Raw genomic sequence first — 14097 nt, forward strand, 5'->3', positions numbered from 1 at the left:
AGCCAAGGGAAGGACACTACCTCGTAGGCCACTGGTGGAGAGCGTGGGGCTCTGTGGGCACTGTGGGGGGGGGGGCTTTAGGTCTGGGGTGTTCTGCAGGGGTCTTGAGCCTCAGTTTCCCTGTTGGAGAAATGGGGGTGGTGGTTGGAGCCACCTGAGGATGCAGGTGCTTTGTAGATGTCAGACCCCCTGACGCCCCCCCTCCCCGGTCTCCCCACAGCCCCTGAGGCAGCTCTTGGTGGCATTGGCGACATGGCCGACACCCCCAGAGACGCCGGGCTGAAGCAGGCGCCCGCGCCCCGGAACGAGAAGGCCCCCGCAGACTTCGGCTATGTGGGGATCGACTCCATCCTGGAGCAGATGCGCAGGAAGGCCATGAAGCAGGGCTTCGAGTTCAACATCATGGTGGTCGGTGAGTGCGCGCCCCGCGCCGGGACCCCACACCGCGGGCTCTGGGGCTCAGTCTGCTCCTCTGAGAAACGGGGGTGGACACAGCTGGCCCGCAGGGCAGATGGCACGTGGCACCATGTGTGCCCATGTGCCTGCCAGGAGGGCCCCGGCTTCCATCTGCGCCGCAGAGGGGCCTCGGCTCCTCATCGCAGGAACCCGGGACGGCCAGGCAGGTGCTCGGTGCGGCAGCTCGCTGACCAGCGGCCTCACCCCGCTGTGGCTCAGCCCTGGACTTCAGGGGTGGGGCCGGCCCCCCACGGCCAGCAGGCCCGGCTGGAGGCTTCCTGGAGGCCCCAGCAGAGCTGGAGGGACACCAGAGGAGGTCATTGATTAGCCCGGCCTTGATCAGGTTGGGGGCCAGACCTGGGGGAACACTGGACAGCCTCTTGTTCCTGAAGCCCTTTTGGTCCTCACAGAAGCCCTGCCAAGAGGGTGCCCCACTTTGTAGGCAGCAGTGAGGCCCAGAGAGGGCACCCCAAGGACTCTGCTCACTGGGGGAGAGCCCGAGCTCTTCTCTCCCTCCTCCCTCACATAGCAGGGAGGCAGCTGGGCTGGGAGGGCGTCTGTTTGGGGGTCTGCAGACCCAGGGTGGAATCCCGGCTTTGCCCCCACTCAGCGGTGTGGTGCTTATCCTCTCTTCCCTGGGGCTTCTCCCAGTCTTGGTTTACTCATCCATAAAATGGGACCATGGAGAGGGACAAATCAGACACCGTGTGTGGCTGCCACGTGGCCACGGGCCCTGGGGAAGTGGGGAAGTCGCAGAAGCAGCAGCAGGGTTGGTAAGGATGATAATCCTACTAACGGTTTGCGCTTTAAAGTCCCCATCGGCGTCTCCCAGTTGTCCGGCGCGGTGGCCAGGACGTCTGACGTAGCTCTGGGCTAACCTGGCAGGGACACAAGCAGGTGGGCTGAGGGGCACGTGGACAGCTTGGCCCCGGGATTCCCGACGTCCACCTACGGCGTCCTGGGAGCCCACGCTTTTCCTTGCAAGGTTATCAGAGTCGGAAAATTCGTGTAATTTAATTTTTTTTTTTTTAATTTTTTTTTAAGACTTTATTTATTTATTTGTCAGAGAGAGAGATGAGAGAGAGCAAGCACAAGCAAGGGGAGCTGCAGGCAGAGGAAGAGGGAGAAGCAGGCTCCCTGCTGAGCAGGGAGCCAGACGTGGGGCTCGATCCCAGGACCCTGGGATCATGACCTGAGCCAAAGGCAGACGCTTAACCAACTGAGCCACCCAGGCGTCCCATCGTGTAATTTAATTTTTTAAAATACATTGGCTAGCGTGGCGTAGGGCAGCTCCGGGAAGGGGTGAGGTGTTGGGGCTCCACGTGTGGGGTCGTGCCTGTGAGGCACTCCCTGTGTGGACCCCGGGGTGCAGGGTCATGGCGGGGCCCTGGAGCCAGGCTGCACGGTCCCCATCCCCACGCTGGGCTCCGTGCCGGTTTTCTCATCCATCAGAGGGGACGGTGGCAGCTCCTGGGCATGCGAGGGGGTTAAACAGCCTCACTTAGGACAGTGCCCAGCGTGAGTGTGGTGAGCACTGTGCGCGGAGTCTAGGGTTCTGCAGCGGCAGCAAGGCCAGCCGTAGATCCGTGACCTTTGTGAGCAGGAGGGGCCTTCTGGTCACAGCTGAGTCCAGCCCCCCTCCCCCCACCGTGCCTTCTGCCCTCTCCCTCCTGCTGTGGGAGGGGCTCAGTGAGGTGAGGTTTGGGCACAGCAGGGCCAGGAACACTGCTGGATCCCGGGTGCCAAGGAGCCACATAGGGGGGCGGCCTGATGCCCCGGGGGCTCGCTGGCCAGTCAGTCTCAGCAGCAGGGTCTGTGGACGTGGGGACCGGCCGCTGGCTGTTCCTGGCAGCGAGACACAGCTGCCCACCGTCTGGGGGCCCCCGTCCTGCCCCAGCAGGAACTGCCCCAGTGGCTTTTCACCGAGCCCCGTGGTCGCTCGGCTGCAGGCCTTGTATGCGGAGCGTACCAGCACTTCCAGCCTAGATGAGCCCGGTCCCAGGGTCTTGGGACCAGAACGCTGCAGTGTGGGTGGCCTAGCCGTGGTTAGACCCTGGCGGGTTTGCAGACCTCCCTCCTGTGGTCCTGGGGCTCTGTAGAGTTTTCCTTCAAACCTTATGACCCCGCTGTGTCCAACTGTGAAGAGGAGAGCTGCACTGGGGGGCCCAGCCCCCCACTCGGACTCCCCGGGGCTGCTCTGCATCTCAGCTCCTCTTGGGCCCTCTGGGTCCCGTCCTGCTCCAAGGCAGCATGGGAGCTGGGCCACTGCCTGAGCCTCCCAGCCCCTCCTGCCTCCTGACCTCCCCCACCTGGGGCCCCCACTGTGGGGTGCTGGGGGGCAGTGCCCAGGTATTGCTGAACCACAGGGCCCGCTGACTGGCTCCCATCCTGTCCCCAGGGCAGAGCGGCTTGGGGAAGTCCACCTTGATCAACACCCTCTTCAAGTCCAAAATTAGCAGGAAGTCGGTGCAGCCCACCTCGGAGGAACGCATCCCCAAGACCATTGAGATCAAGTCCATCACGCATGGTGAGTGCCGGGGTGGGCCTGGGGGTGTCGACGCGGGGTGTAGGGGTGCTGAGTCCTGAGCTGGGCAAGTTGAAACTTGGGTCAGGGATGTTCTCCAGGACCCCTACAGGCCCTGGTCCGACAGAGCCCCCTAGAGACACCTGAGTTTTCCACCAAAACCCACGGGCAGGGGCTGCCCAGGACATCTGTCACCAGCCCCTGCTGGAGGCAGGTCCTCTCCCTGGCATCACCTGGGGGGGGCCATCGCTGGTCACCCATGGGCACCCCAAGTGGGCCTCAGGGTGGGGCTGGTCCGGTTCCTACCGGGCAGGACCTAGCTCATGCCAGGTATCTGTAAGGCTCTGGGGTCTTCACCTGAGCTCATGGGCGCTGTGATTCTGTGCAGATATTGAAGAGAAGGGCGTCCGCATGAAGCTGACAGTCATTGACACACCAGGGTTCGGGGACCACATCAACAATGAGAACTGGTAAGGGCCCGTGGGCCTGTCTCCTGGCCTGCTCTGCTGCTAAACCCTCAGAGGTCCCCCAGTCCTGGGCCAACGTACAGTTACCCTGAGAATCTTGTCGTCCCCCCCCCCCCCCCCCCCCCCCCCGGGCCCCTACCAGGTCTCCCGGGTGATGTGGTCCCCCCCCCCCCCCCCCCCGGGGTCAAGGGTCAGCATGGGAGGCTGGTTTGGGAGCTCTCAGGGAAGGCTGCAGTCTCTGCTCGGAAAGCCCCGCACCCCTGGTCGCTCTACTGGAAAGCTGAGGACCGGGCTGGGATTCGGGGGTTTGTGGCCTGCCGGCGAGGACCGGGCGGGAGCCGTCCCCCGCTGCAGGCTGATAGGGCCTCTCGCTGTAGCTGGCAGCCGATCATGAAGTTCATCAACGACCAGTACGAGAAGTACCTGCAGGAAGAGGTCAACATCAACCGGAAGAAGCGCATCCCGGACACGCGCGTCCACTGCTGCCTGTACTTTATCCCCGCCACAGGCCACTCGTAAGTGCCGCGCGGGCCGCGTCCCTGGGGCCCCAGTCCTGTGTGATCGGGTGGCTCTTTGCCGTCCAAGCTCAGACCCCGTGCCGTGTCTGTGACTGCTACTCTCGCCGTGTGGGAAGAGCGGACGCAGCTCTACTCCGGGGCGGAGGATGGTGGCCGCCGTTCAGGGGCCCTGCGATTCTGCTCCCACGCCCGCTCAGGACGGGTTTCCGGTTGGAGGCGGGTGGCACGCCGGGGCCGTGGGCCAGGTTCTGGGGACGCCCTGGACAGCAGCCTGTCCCGGAGGCTTGGCTGGGTGGGCCCAGAGCTGCTGGGTGCTTCCTCCCGCTTCTCCCTCCTTCTTCCTCCCAAGGGAAGCCCCGCAGCTGTGTGAGCAATGTCCTCTCTGAGAGGACACCTCACCCGGGACGGTGCTCAGAGCCGGCCTGGTCTCCAGCCTGCCTGTTCCTGCCCAGCCCGGTGGCGCTTCTGTCTGGGGAATGCTCTCTTCCTCTTTCCTGTCCCTTGCTCAGGGCTTGGCCGGCACGCAACCCACGGCCTTGGCCTTGCTTGCATGTCCCCACCTGGAAGCCCCCACGGGCACCCTGAGGGCCCTTTCTCAGCTCCATCCAGCCAGAGGCAGGCAGCCCTGCCACTCTCGTTCTGTCCCCATCCCTCCGCCCCCCTTGGCCAAACGCTCATCATCCACGCCATTCTGTTCCAGCCTCAGGCCCCTGGACATCGAGTTTATGAAGCGCCTCAGCAAAGTAGTGAACATTGTTCCTGTCATCGCCAAGGCCGACACGCTGACCCTGGAGGAGAGGGTCTACTTCAAACAGCGGGTAGGGCTCCCCACCTCCGTCCGGGCTGTCAGATACAACATGCCAGGTCTTCCTCAGGTGGAAGGGAAAGCCCAGAGGGGGTGGTCCCCACTGAGGGGACAGGTGGCGCATCTTCCTTCCCCGCCGCCATCCATGCAGGAGGGCGCCCCCCGGGCTGCGGCTTCCTAACACGTCAGAGCCGCCTGGGCGACCAGAACAACGAGGCCCCCGGGCCCCACAGAGCCTCCACCCCGGTGGGTGAGAGCCAGGAGGCCCTTCGGTCTAATCCCGAAGCTGCGCACGCCCCCGTCGGGCCTCGGCCCTGGGCCCGGGTGCGGGGCGTTTTCCCAGCAGGCTGAGGGGAGGACTGTGCCCTTCCCATCGTGCGTCTGCTGGAGGGAGCAGGCTGCGCGCGGCTGTGGGTCTGCACTTAGGGCAGAAATGACAGCTGTGCACGGGAGTACCCACGTGTCGGGGAGCCGGTGCCGCAAGCGGTGGTGACGGCCTGACGCAGACAGGTGCCGCTGGGCTGCAGAGGTCCCGGGCAGCATCCGGGGCCCGCCGTGACAGAGGGTTTCCGGGTGGAGCTTGAGGGACGACTCGACAACCCGGAGCTCCTGTCTCCGGGGTGTGATGGGCTAGGGAGGGAGGACAGGGAGACGCTCGGGACTCGCTCGGGACTGGGGTGGCTGCACGTGTCTCCTGGCAGGCAGGCCTGCAGCTGCCCCTCCTCCACTCAGGAGGCACGAGAACTGGAGTATCAGGGTCACCAGCCCTGTAGAGCCTGCCCTTGACCCCAGGCTGGGCCCCCTCACTTTCCGGAGGTCACAGCGCACGCAGACCCCAGTGGGCCAGTCCAGCTTTCTGTGTGGACGGCGCCCACATCTCTCCCCTCTGGATCCCCAGATCACCGCGGACCTGCTGTCCAACGGCATCGACGTGTACCCCCAGAAGGAGTTTGATGAGGACTCGGAGGACCGGCTGGTGAATGAGAAGTTCCGAGTGAGTGGATTGGCCAGATGCTGTTCCCAGAGGCCCCCCAGTTCCTGCTAAGGACACGGCGGGGTCTTCCAGCCCGCTCCAGTGGGCCTGGGGAGATGGGTGGGATGGCCCTGAGCCATGAGAACGTATTCTCTGGGCCGGAGGGCGTCAGAGCCCAAGTGGTCACATGTGGCTCTCTCAGGCCAAGGGTTTTCGTTCCGGGGGGCCCCGGGCTCAGGACAGCTCTTCCCCGGGGCCCAGAGAGCGGACTGGCCTTTGCACACATGTGACCAGTGCTTCCTGTCCCTCCCCCAGGAGATGATCCCGTTCGCCGTGGTGGGCAGTGACCACGAGTACCAAGTGAATGGGAAGAGGATCCTTGGACGGAAAACCAAATGGGGCACCATCGAAGGTAATCGTCAAGCTGTTGGGGCCTCCAGACAGATCAGAAAACTCAAGCTGCTTCTGCTGGCCTGGAGCTTGGGCACCAAGGCCTCAGCTGGGTGCTCCTGGGATCTCATCTGTTGCATTGCCCCACTCAGCCACTGGGAGGGGGCAGGTGGCTTGTCCAGGGCCCACAGCCATTAGCTGATGGAGCTGTGCCTTCACCCCGATCTCCTAGGGGGCAGGGAAGTAGCCAGAGAGGAAAGGAAGGAGCCATGAGGGGTCCTGCCAAGTCCTGGGTTCTGGTCCTGCTGTTTCACGGCCATGCTGTGTGACCTCGGACAAATTGCTCTACCTCTCTGGGCCTAGGACAGGGCTGGGCTATAGCTCTGTCCAGCTCTGAGAACCAGACGGCCCGCCCCTTGCACAAGTTCCCGAGACCCCCACATCTTGGTGTCTTGGGGCTGCTGTGACAAATTAGCACAGACTGGGCAGCTTGAAACAAATTTCTTCTCATAGTTCTGGAGGCCAGAAGTCAAGGTGTCAGCAGGGTTCGTTCCTTTCAGAGGCCCTGAGGGAGAATGTGTTCCAGGCCTCTCTCCTGGTGGCTGTCAGCCATCCTTGGCGTCCCTTGGCTTGTCCCCAATCCCCACTCCACCTTCAGCCTTCTGACTGTGTCTGTCTTTTCCTCACAAGGACATTTGTCAATGGCTTAGCATCCACCCAAAATCCAGGGTCATCCCCTCTTATGCTCTTTACCTTAAGTATAAATTCAAAAACTCTTTCCAAGTAAGCTGCCATTCACAAGTCCCGAGCGAGTTGGCAGGTGGACATGGTTTGGGGGACACAGTTGAACCCCCTCGGGTGGTGGCGCCCGAGGTGGGCTGCACCTGGGTGTTTCTTCACCCTCCGCTCTGTTCCGTCCTCCTTCTTTAGAACAGAGGAGGGAGAAGGGATAGTTTGAAATGGGCCACTTTGTCTTCGATCCCGTGGCTGAGGGCCGGTATAGACAAGGTCGGGAAGGCGCTCACCAGCCCCCATGTCCCCACACCCCCTAGCCCCCGGCCGTGAAATTGGGCAAGTCCCTTAATCCTCCAGGGCCTCAGTTTTCACCATCCTTAAAATGGGTACTATGTGCCAAGAGTTTAGTAAAAATGACAGAATGTCTCAAAGACTTTTAGAGCTTTGGGGGCAGCAAATGCTCTAAGAAAGTGATCACCGTGAAGTCCGGTCAGTGAGTGAGCTCCCTCCCTCCCTCTCCCTCCCCCTCCCTCCCTCTCTCCCCCTCCCTCCCTCCCTCCCTCTCTCTCTCCCCCCCCCCCTCCCCCCCCCCCCTCCCCCCCTCCCCCTCCGTGCTGGCTCACTTTACATGCATCATCTTCCTGCATGCTTACCCCCCCCCACCCCCGGCTGTCCCTGCACCCTCCTGCAGAGAGGCCCAGGCTGTAGCACCCAAAGGGCCCACCCCTGCACTGCTAAAGCCTGGGGGAGGCATGCAGCGGTGCACAGACCCGCCTCGGGGCACCCCCGTAGGTGCTGGTGGGTGGGTGCAGGATGGTGTTCTCTGAACCAGTGTCTGCAGGCTCTCTCCTGTCGCAGCTGTCCCCTCCTCTAGGGGTGTCTCTGTGGGGGCCGCTCAGCATACCGTCCCAGAAGGCAGTCCTCAACCAGGCTTTACCTGGGCTCGTCTGGCTTGGCTCCGGCTCGTCCTGAAATGTTGCTGTTTAGGAACTGTTTCCCGGGCGCATGTTCCTGAGGGTGGAGAAGTGTGGGATAAGAAAGGCCCGTGGGGACGCAGGGATGCCGGAGAGGGTTGGGGGCAGCCCAGGGATGGACACGCCTCTGCTGCCCCCTGGCGGCCGGCTCTGGCCCGCAGGCTCACCTTGCGGTGGTTGTGAGAAACAGTCCCGCGGCTCCCGTAGGGACGGTTGCGAGGTGGCGGGTCTCCCATTCCTGCAGCCTTCATGAGGACCTGGAGGAAATCTCTGCCCCCCGTCTGCGTAGCTGAACTTCCCCAGCACACTGGCGGCTCTTTATCTCCGGGGCCTTGTGCGCTCAGAACTGACCAGAGGACGGGCCGCTCTGTGCTTGCCCCGGCGAGCCTGGTTAACACACGCTTTTGCCTCGTTCTTGCCTCCCCCCTCCATCCCTGGTCCTGCTTCTTTGATCTTTCCCCCCACTTGGTGTGCGCCATCCTGAGATGGTTTACTCCTCCTCGGAAACTACCTGGCATCTTCAGGAGGAGGGTGGGGTGTAAGAAAGCACAGTTAACTAACTCATTGAGTCCTCTTGCGTCCCTGAGAGGTGGGTGACATTTGAGCCCCACTTTCCAGAAGAGGAAACTGAGGGTCAGAGAGGCCGGGATAAGTCACCCCAGGCCAGGAAAAGCAGCAGGGCTCTGTTCTTCCTGCCAGCTCTCACCGCTTCTCCACGTCAGGTAGCAATGCTACGTGAGTCCGTCCGCAGAAGGTTCTAGTGCAGGCCCCGCCCGTGCGGGTGGGGATGTGGGAGGAGGACCAGGGGTGTGGAGGGCGGAACCCAGGCAAGCCGCAGCTGGAATAAAATCAGGAGCGCCCCAGGGCTCGGCAAGGTGGAGGCACTGGGGCTCTCTCTCGCCAGCCCTGCCTGCCAGCTTATGGCGGGGGGGGGGGGGGGGGGGGGACAGGCTCATTCCCTGCGTTCTGAGCCCCGATTCCCTGAGATCACAGAAGAGGAGCCATAGTGGTGTCTCGGGTGTGTGGGTTAAACGTGCAGGCGCCCTGCACCTGACGCCTCTCTGTTCGACCTCTGTGCCCGCCCGCCTCAGTGCAGACGGCGCCGCTTGCCGCCCGTTAAAGGGTCTGCACGTACATGGTAATTATGCACATGAGTCACACAGCAGAGCCTTAAAGTGAACAGGGAGACTGCCACCAGCTCCGGCCCCAAGCCACCACCAGGGTGCCGCTCAAGGGGACCTGGGGGCCCTGCCCCGTCTTCCCACGTCCCCAGAGCTAACCCCTGCCCTGCAGCCCATGCTTTGGACGTCTGTGTGTGGCCGGGAATGTAGGGTTCCTGAGCTCGATGTAAATGGTGACACGTGTGGGAGAACGCCCAGCAGGGCACAGGTTCTTGAAATGCCACCTTCAGTCCCTGCCTTGTTTCATTGTCCCCGCCCACCCCCGCTTTCAGGGTCCCCTGGGACATGCTGCTCTTCCCAGGAGACCCCCCTGGTCCCCAGCAATGGCCCCATTAGACCAGACCCCTCCGGAGGGCGGGCGCCTGGTCAGGCCTGCGTGCCTGTGGGTGCCCAGGGCTCCCCTGTGGGGCGGTGACTCCTGCCCCCACCAGCCCACCTGCCCAGGGTCCTCTTGGCACCAGAACTACTGGGGGGAGGGGCTTCAAGTGACCTTAAAGCTCCTTTTGTCTCCTCTCCTCAGTTGAGAACACCACCCACTGTGAGTTTGCCTACCTTCGGGACCTCCTTATCAGGTGAGAGAGGGCTGTGGGGTGTCTGCCTTGGCCCCGAGAGGGCCCTAAATCAGGAGCGTGGGCACTGGGGGAGCAGGCAGAGGTCCCGGTCAGCAGCTGGCCTGTCCTCCCCCAGGAAGACCTCGGAAGCCCATTGTCTAAAACACATCCGTGGAAATGAAGCAGGAAGTAAAGAGCCTTCTTAATCTGTGGGAGAGAACCCGATGGGAGGGGGATGGGAAGGGGTTGGGGAAGGGGCCGGGTTCTGATCACCGCAGCGTGAGTCCATTAGATTCAGGGCCCCAGGGGGTCTTTTGTGCTGGGCATGGGGGTGGTGTCCCCCACTCCCATCCCAGTGTCTTCTGACCCCACCGCTCTGACCTAGCTGAGGCTTCTCCTTGCTTTTCCTTGAGCCCAGGCAAGGAGTGGCCATCATTAAGCCATTAGAGAGGGTGCCAGGTGCCTGGGCCTGGGCAGGTAATTGGAGACAGTAGGGGCTCCTCATGGCACCAGAGGCTCCCAGCTTCTCAGTCAGCAGGCGGATGCATCCTGGGCGTGAAGTCCAGTGGAGGGACAAGGCCGTCTCTCGGGGCCTGTAGGTTAGGAAGTGGAGTGTGGCTTGTGGGAGTGACCCCACCGTGTTGGAGAGCCTGGCTGCAAAAGATGCCCACCACAAGGCCTTCCCACCCGCCTTTCCAGTCTCTCCTGCGGGGCTGCGAGGGAGGCAGAACTTGAGCACAGGACTGTAGGGTCACCTAGCACTCCAGCTCAGGCCGTAGTCCCCCACTGGCCGCTGGCCTGGTGCTTCTCGATGGCAGCAAGGACATGCCGGTGCTGTCCCCTCCGTGCACCCAGCCCCTACCCTTGCACTGGCCACAGGCTTGACACAGACAGAGGGGACACGTGCATTAGAACAGAGCTGTTGGGAGAAGGTCTGGGTCACCATGGAGACGGCCCCACACCCCTGCCATACCCAGGCCTGGGCCGGCTCGCTGGGCCTTACAAGCCCTCCCGGGGGCCCCCTGAAAGCCAAGCAGGGGGCATGGGGTGCAAGGGGGGCAGGCAGTGGGAGTCCTGGGTCCGAGCCAGCGGGATCAGCATCCGCGACCTCCCTGTGTCCCCCCAGGACGCACATGCAGAACATCAAGGACATCACGAGCAGCATCCACTTCGAAGCCTACCGGGTGAAGCGTCTGCACGAAGGCAGCAATGCCATGTCCAACGGCGTCGAGGAGAAGGGGCCCGAAGCCCAGGAGATGTAGACCCACCCTGCCCCCGGGACCCTGCCCCCCAGTCCTTTCCAGCACCACCCCCAGGCCCACCCACATGCCCCATTTTATTTTATATAATTTTCTCACTTGTCATCGTTCTCTGCCCCTTTACACGCCACCAAGTAACAAGATCACGTGTGCCCTCCTGAGTATGTGCGTTCTTAGCCGCTGACTGTGGGGCCTGGACCGGGTGGGGCCTCGGGCAGGAGGCCGTCCCTCTGGCCGTCCCCGAGGTCTGCGAGAGGCTGGGCCACGGCCAGGAGGGGCAGGAGGGGACCCACGGCTTCGGTGCCAGCCCCCAACCCCCCCCCTCAACTGCAGGCACAGCTCCGGGTCGCCCTCGGCCCCAGCCTCTGAGTGAGGCAGGCTTGTGCAGCGGAGCTGGCCTGGCCGCCCCGGAGTCCCTTCCTGCCCCCTCTCTACACGGCCTAGACCCGTAACTCAGAGAGCCCCCCCCCCCCCCCCCCCCCCCCCCCAGGGGAGAATAGTTAATTCCATGAGATGCAGGTTGCCAATTGCTTAGACACCGGGAGGTGCATCGCCTGCCGCCCGCCCGCGAACCCGTCCTGGAGCAGAAAGTGCCTTTATCAGCCGTCCACGAGCCAGCCTTCTCTCCCCCGCTGTCCCCGCTGTCCCCGCCACCGGCACTGGGAACTGGGGACAAGTCGGAGAGAGGGAGGTGTGTCTTCATCTCTCCATCGCCTTCCCCGCCCCCCCCAGGATTTGATTGAGCATGCAAAGGAAGGAAAAAGATGCACCCCACTCCAGCCCACCCCCATGCTTTGGGGGAAGGTCCAAGCAGGTGGATCTGGTGGAGGAGCTGAGGGAGGAAGAGGTGACTGTGCAGGAAAAGGGGGGGCTGTGTGGGGCCAGGCCTGTTCAGAGCTGCCCATGTGACCCCAGGGCCTGCCCTGCACCGTCCCATGTGACTGGGAGAGTGTGTTTCTGTCCGTCCGTCTGTCTGTTTAGAAATCTCTTTGGCCTAAGATGCTCCACCCCAGGTACACATTCAGCCGTCTTGGCCCAGGCCTTGCTGACCTTGACCCCGGGAGCTTTTTGTTGCCCTAAATGTGCCTGGGCTCCTGCACCCCAGAGCCCATCGTAAAGACCCCCCCGAAGAGGGAGAGGTCGGGAGGCAGGTGTGCATGGCCCCTCATCGGGCTGCAGCCCGGGGTTTTACGAGCAGGGCTCGGCCGGTCGCTCCCGCTCCCTCACCCTGTGTCTCCACGGGGAGAGCAGCTGGGGCCGTCCGAGCCGCGCACGGCAGGCGGCGGGTGCTTCTCCCTGCCTTCTGGAGAGCCAGGGGGCTGGCGCAGGTCCTGAGATGAGACACGGGGGAGGAACACGTCTGTCTGCAAGCAGCGGGAGGAAGGGGATGCGGACAGGCCTGTGCAGGGCGTGCGTGTGCGTGTGCGTGTGCGTGTGCGATGTCCTTGCATTGCGTGCTCACTCCCCACCGGAGACAGGAAGGACCCCTTAGCGAAACCATTGACTTGCCGACTTGCCACGTTTTTGCCAAAACCAAGATTTCGAAGGACACCTCCAGCTTCAGCGGAGGGGTGAGGGCGCGGGGCAGCCCCCCCGGGCGGGACGGACCCGCTTTCCTTCTCTGTAGCCAGATCGTGACAGATCGTGACTTTTCACTGGCTTCTGTCCCACAGTGGCCTTTTGCTCTGTGCCTCCTGAGAAATTCGTCTTTTTGTATAAATAACAAAGTGTTGAAACTGTATTTCCTGAAATAAATGTCCGAACGCGAACGTGACGGGGGGACGTGCTCCCCTCCGGGACCCCAGAGGCGCGATTCTCCTTGGGGAGGAAGCCGCTGTCGCCGCGATTCTGGGGGCTGCTGAACCTCGTGCCGGGGCGCCGCGTTCGGGGGCTTCGGAAGCCCGCGTGTACGTGGAAAGCCAGGGGCAAGGCTTCCCCCCGGAGGCGCCGCAAGCGGCTTTCGTTCTGTATTGTCCGAAATAAAGTTTCTCTTCTTGAATCTCGCCCTACCAGATCGAACCCCAGGAGCTGGTCAGGAGCTGAGACGGTGGCCCCGAGTGGAGGCTGCCGGGGGCGCGTGTCTCTGCACACCCCCGCGGGCGCTCGGGGCCGAGCCCTTTGCTGTGCATGACACACCACCGCACAACAGAAATCCATTCCCTCCCGCTTCCGGAGGCCCCAAGTCCGAGATCGAGGTGCCGGCGGGCCGTCCTTTCCCTGGCCTTCTGCTCTGTGCCCCGCTCTGTCCTTGCAGATGAGAAACAGGTCTCTTGTAAGGCACTCCCTTTGGATTTGGGGCCCATCTTCAGGATGGCCTCATCTCATCCTTAATTACATCTGCAAAGACCCTGTTTCCAAATAAGGTCACGTCCTGAGGTTCTGAGAGGACATGAATTTGGGGGGCGGGTGCTGTTCAACCCAGGGCATCCCCTACCCACCCCCTCCCCATCGCTGGGTCTCAGGGATGAGGCGGCCGCAGAGGGCCCTGCAGCGGGGCTCAGATGGTGAGGGTTCAAGGTTTGCTCTGCCACGGACCAGCTGGGGGAGGATTACCGCAGCCCCTCGGGCCGCCCCAGCCCTTCCGTCGGGCAGGGTGGCTCGTTCTGCAGAAAGTAAATGGGTTTCGTGTCCAAATGAATCAATGGGCGGTGGCCACGTGGACCATCTGCTTCCTGGATTCTGAGGTGCCCCCCCGCTGCCGACGTCTGCTGGGGGTAGAGGAGGAGGACAGGGTCAGCCCAGGGGTGGGGGCTGCGGGGTCGTCATCTCAGGACTCCTCCAGCTCTGAAGCTCCCCCTCCCTCCTCCAGACTGAAACTGTCCCCATTTTCGCCCCTGCTGGACACCCGCGTCCGGCAGCTGCTCTCTCTGGGCCTGACCCTCTCCAGGGCCCAACACGGGCTCCAAGCCTTGATCTCTGTTCTAGAATCTGGCTCCTTCCCCCCGGGGGCTTACTTACCGTGTCTGGCCGTCTCCCTGTCCCTGGCACTGCTGGTCCCTCACGTGCCAGCCTGGCGGCGACCAGGACACCAGCTCTGCCCATCCAAGGGCAACCCGGGAATGGCTGTGGTGATGGGGGCTCGTCCCCCACCCAAGCAAGCAGATCCCCTATAGATCCGGGTGACCAACTGTCCGGTCTGCCTGCACATGTGGGGTTTCCAGGGATCTGGGACTTCCAGCCCTAAAAGTGGGAAGGTCCTGTGTGAGCCAGACAAGTTGCTCACCCTATGTAGACCCCACACCACCCTGACCCTTCTCCCACCGC

The 14097-nt window shown here is 62.9% G+C and overlaps 1 protein-coding gene across 5 annotated transcripts in view; it reads left to right on the top strand.

Moving 5' to 3' along the window:
- SEPTIN9 (septin 9) overlaps window positions 1–12832 on the top strand; it is a 129365-nt gene extending 116533 nt beyond the window's left edge. For all 5 annotated transcript variants that reach the window (XM_032429450.1, XM_032429449.1, XM_032429451.1 and 2 more), the window contains 9 exons: window positions 221–412; window positions 2855–2983; window positions 3369–3450; window positions 3825–3962; window positions 4666–4783; window positions 5669–5764; window positions 6059–6155; window positions 9544–9595; window positions 10701–12832. In XM_032429450.1, coding sequence (XP_032285341.1) covers window positions 221–412; window positions 2855–2983; window positions 3369–3450; window positions 3825–3962; window positions 4666–4783; window positions 5669–5764; window positions 6059–6155; window positions 9544–9595; window positions 10701–10836 — 1040 coding nt within the window. In that variant the 3' untranslated portion in view covers window positions 10837–12832. The remainder of the gene's footprint in view (window positions 1–220; window positions 413–2854; window positions 2984–3368; window positions 3451–3824; window positions 3963–4665; window positions 4784–5668; window positions 5765–6058; window positions 6156–9543; window positions 9596–10700) is intronic.
- The last annotated feature ends 1265 nt before the right edge of the window (window positions 12833–14097 follow it).

Source organism: Phoca vitulina, unplaced genomic scaffold, assembly GCF_004348235.1.
Source record: "Phoca vitulina isolate PV1807 unplaced genomic scaffold, GSC_HSeal_1.0 scaffold41, whole genome shotgun sequence".
Taxonomy (NCBI): Eukaryota; Metazoa; Chordata; class Mammalia; order Carnivora; family Phocidae; genus Phoca; species Phoca vitulina.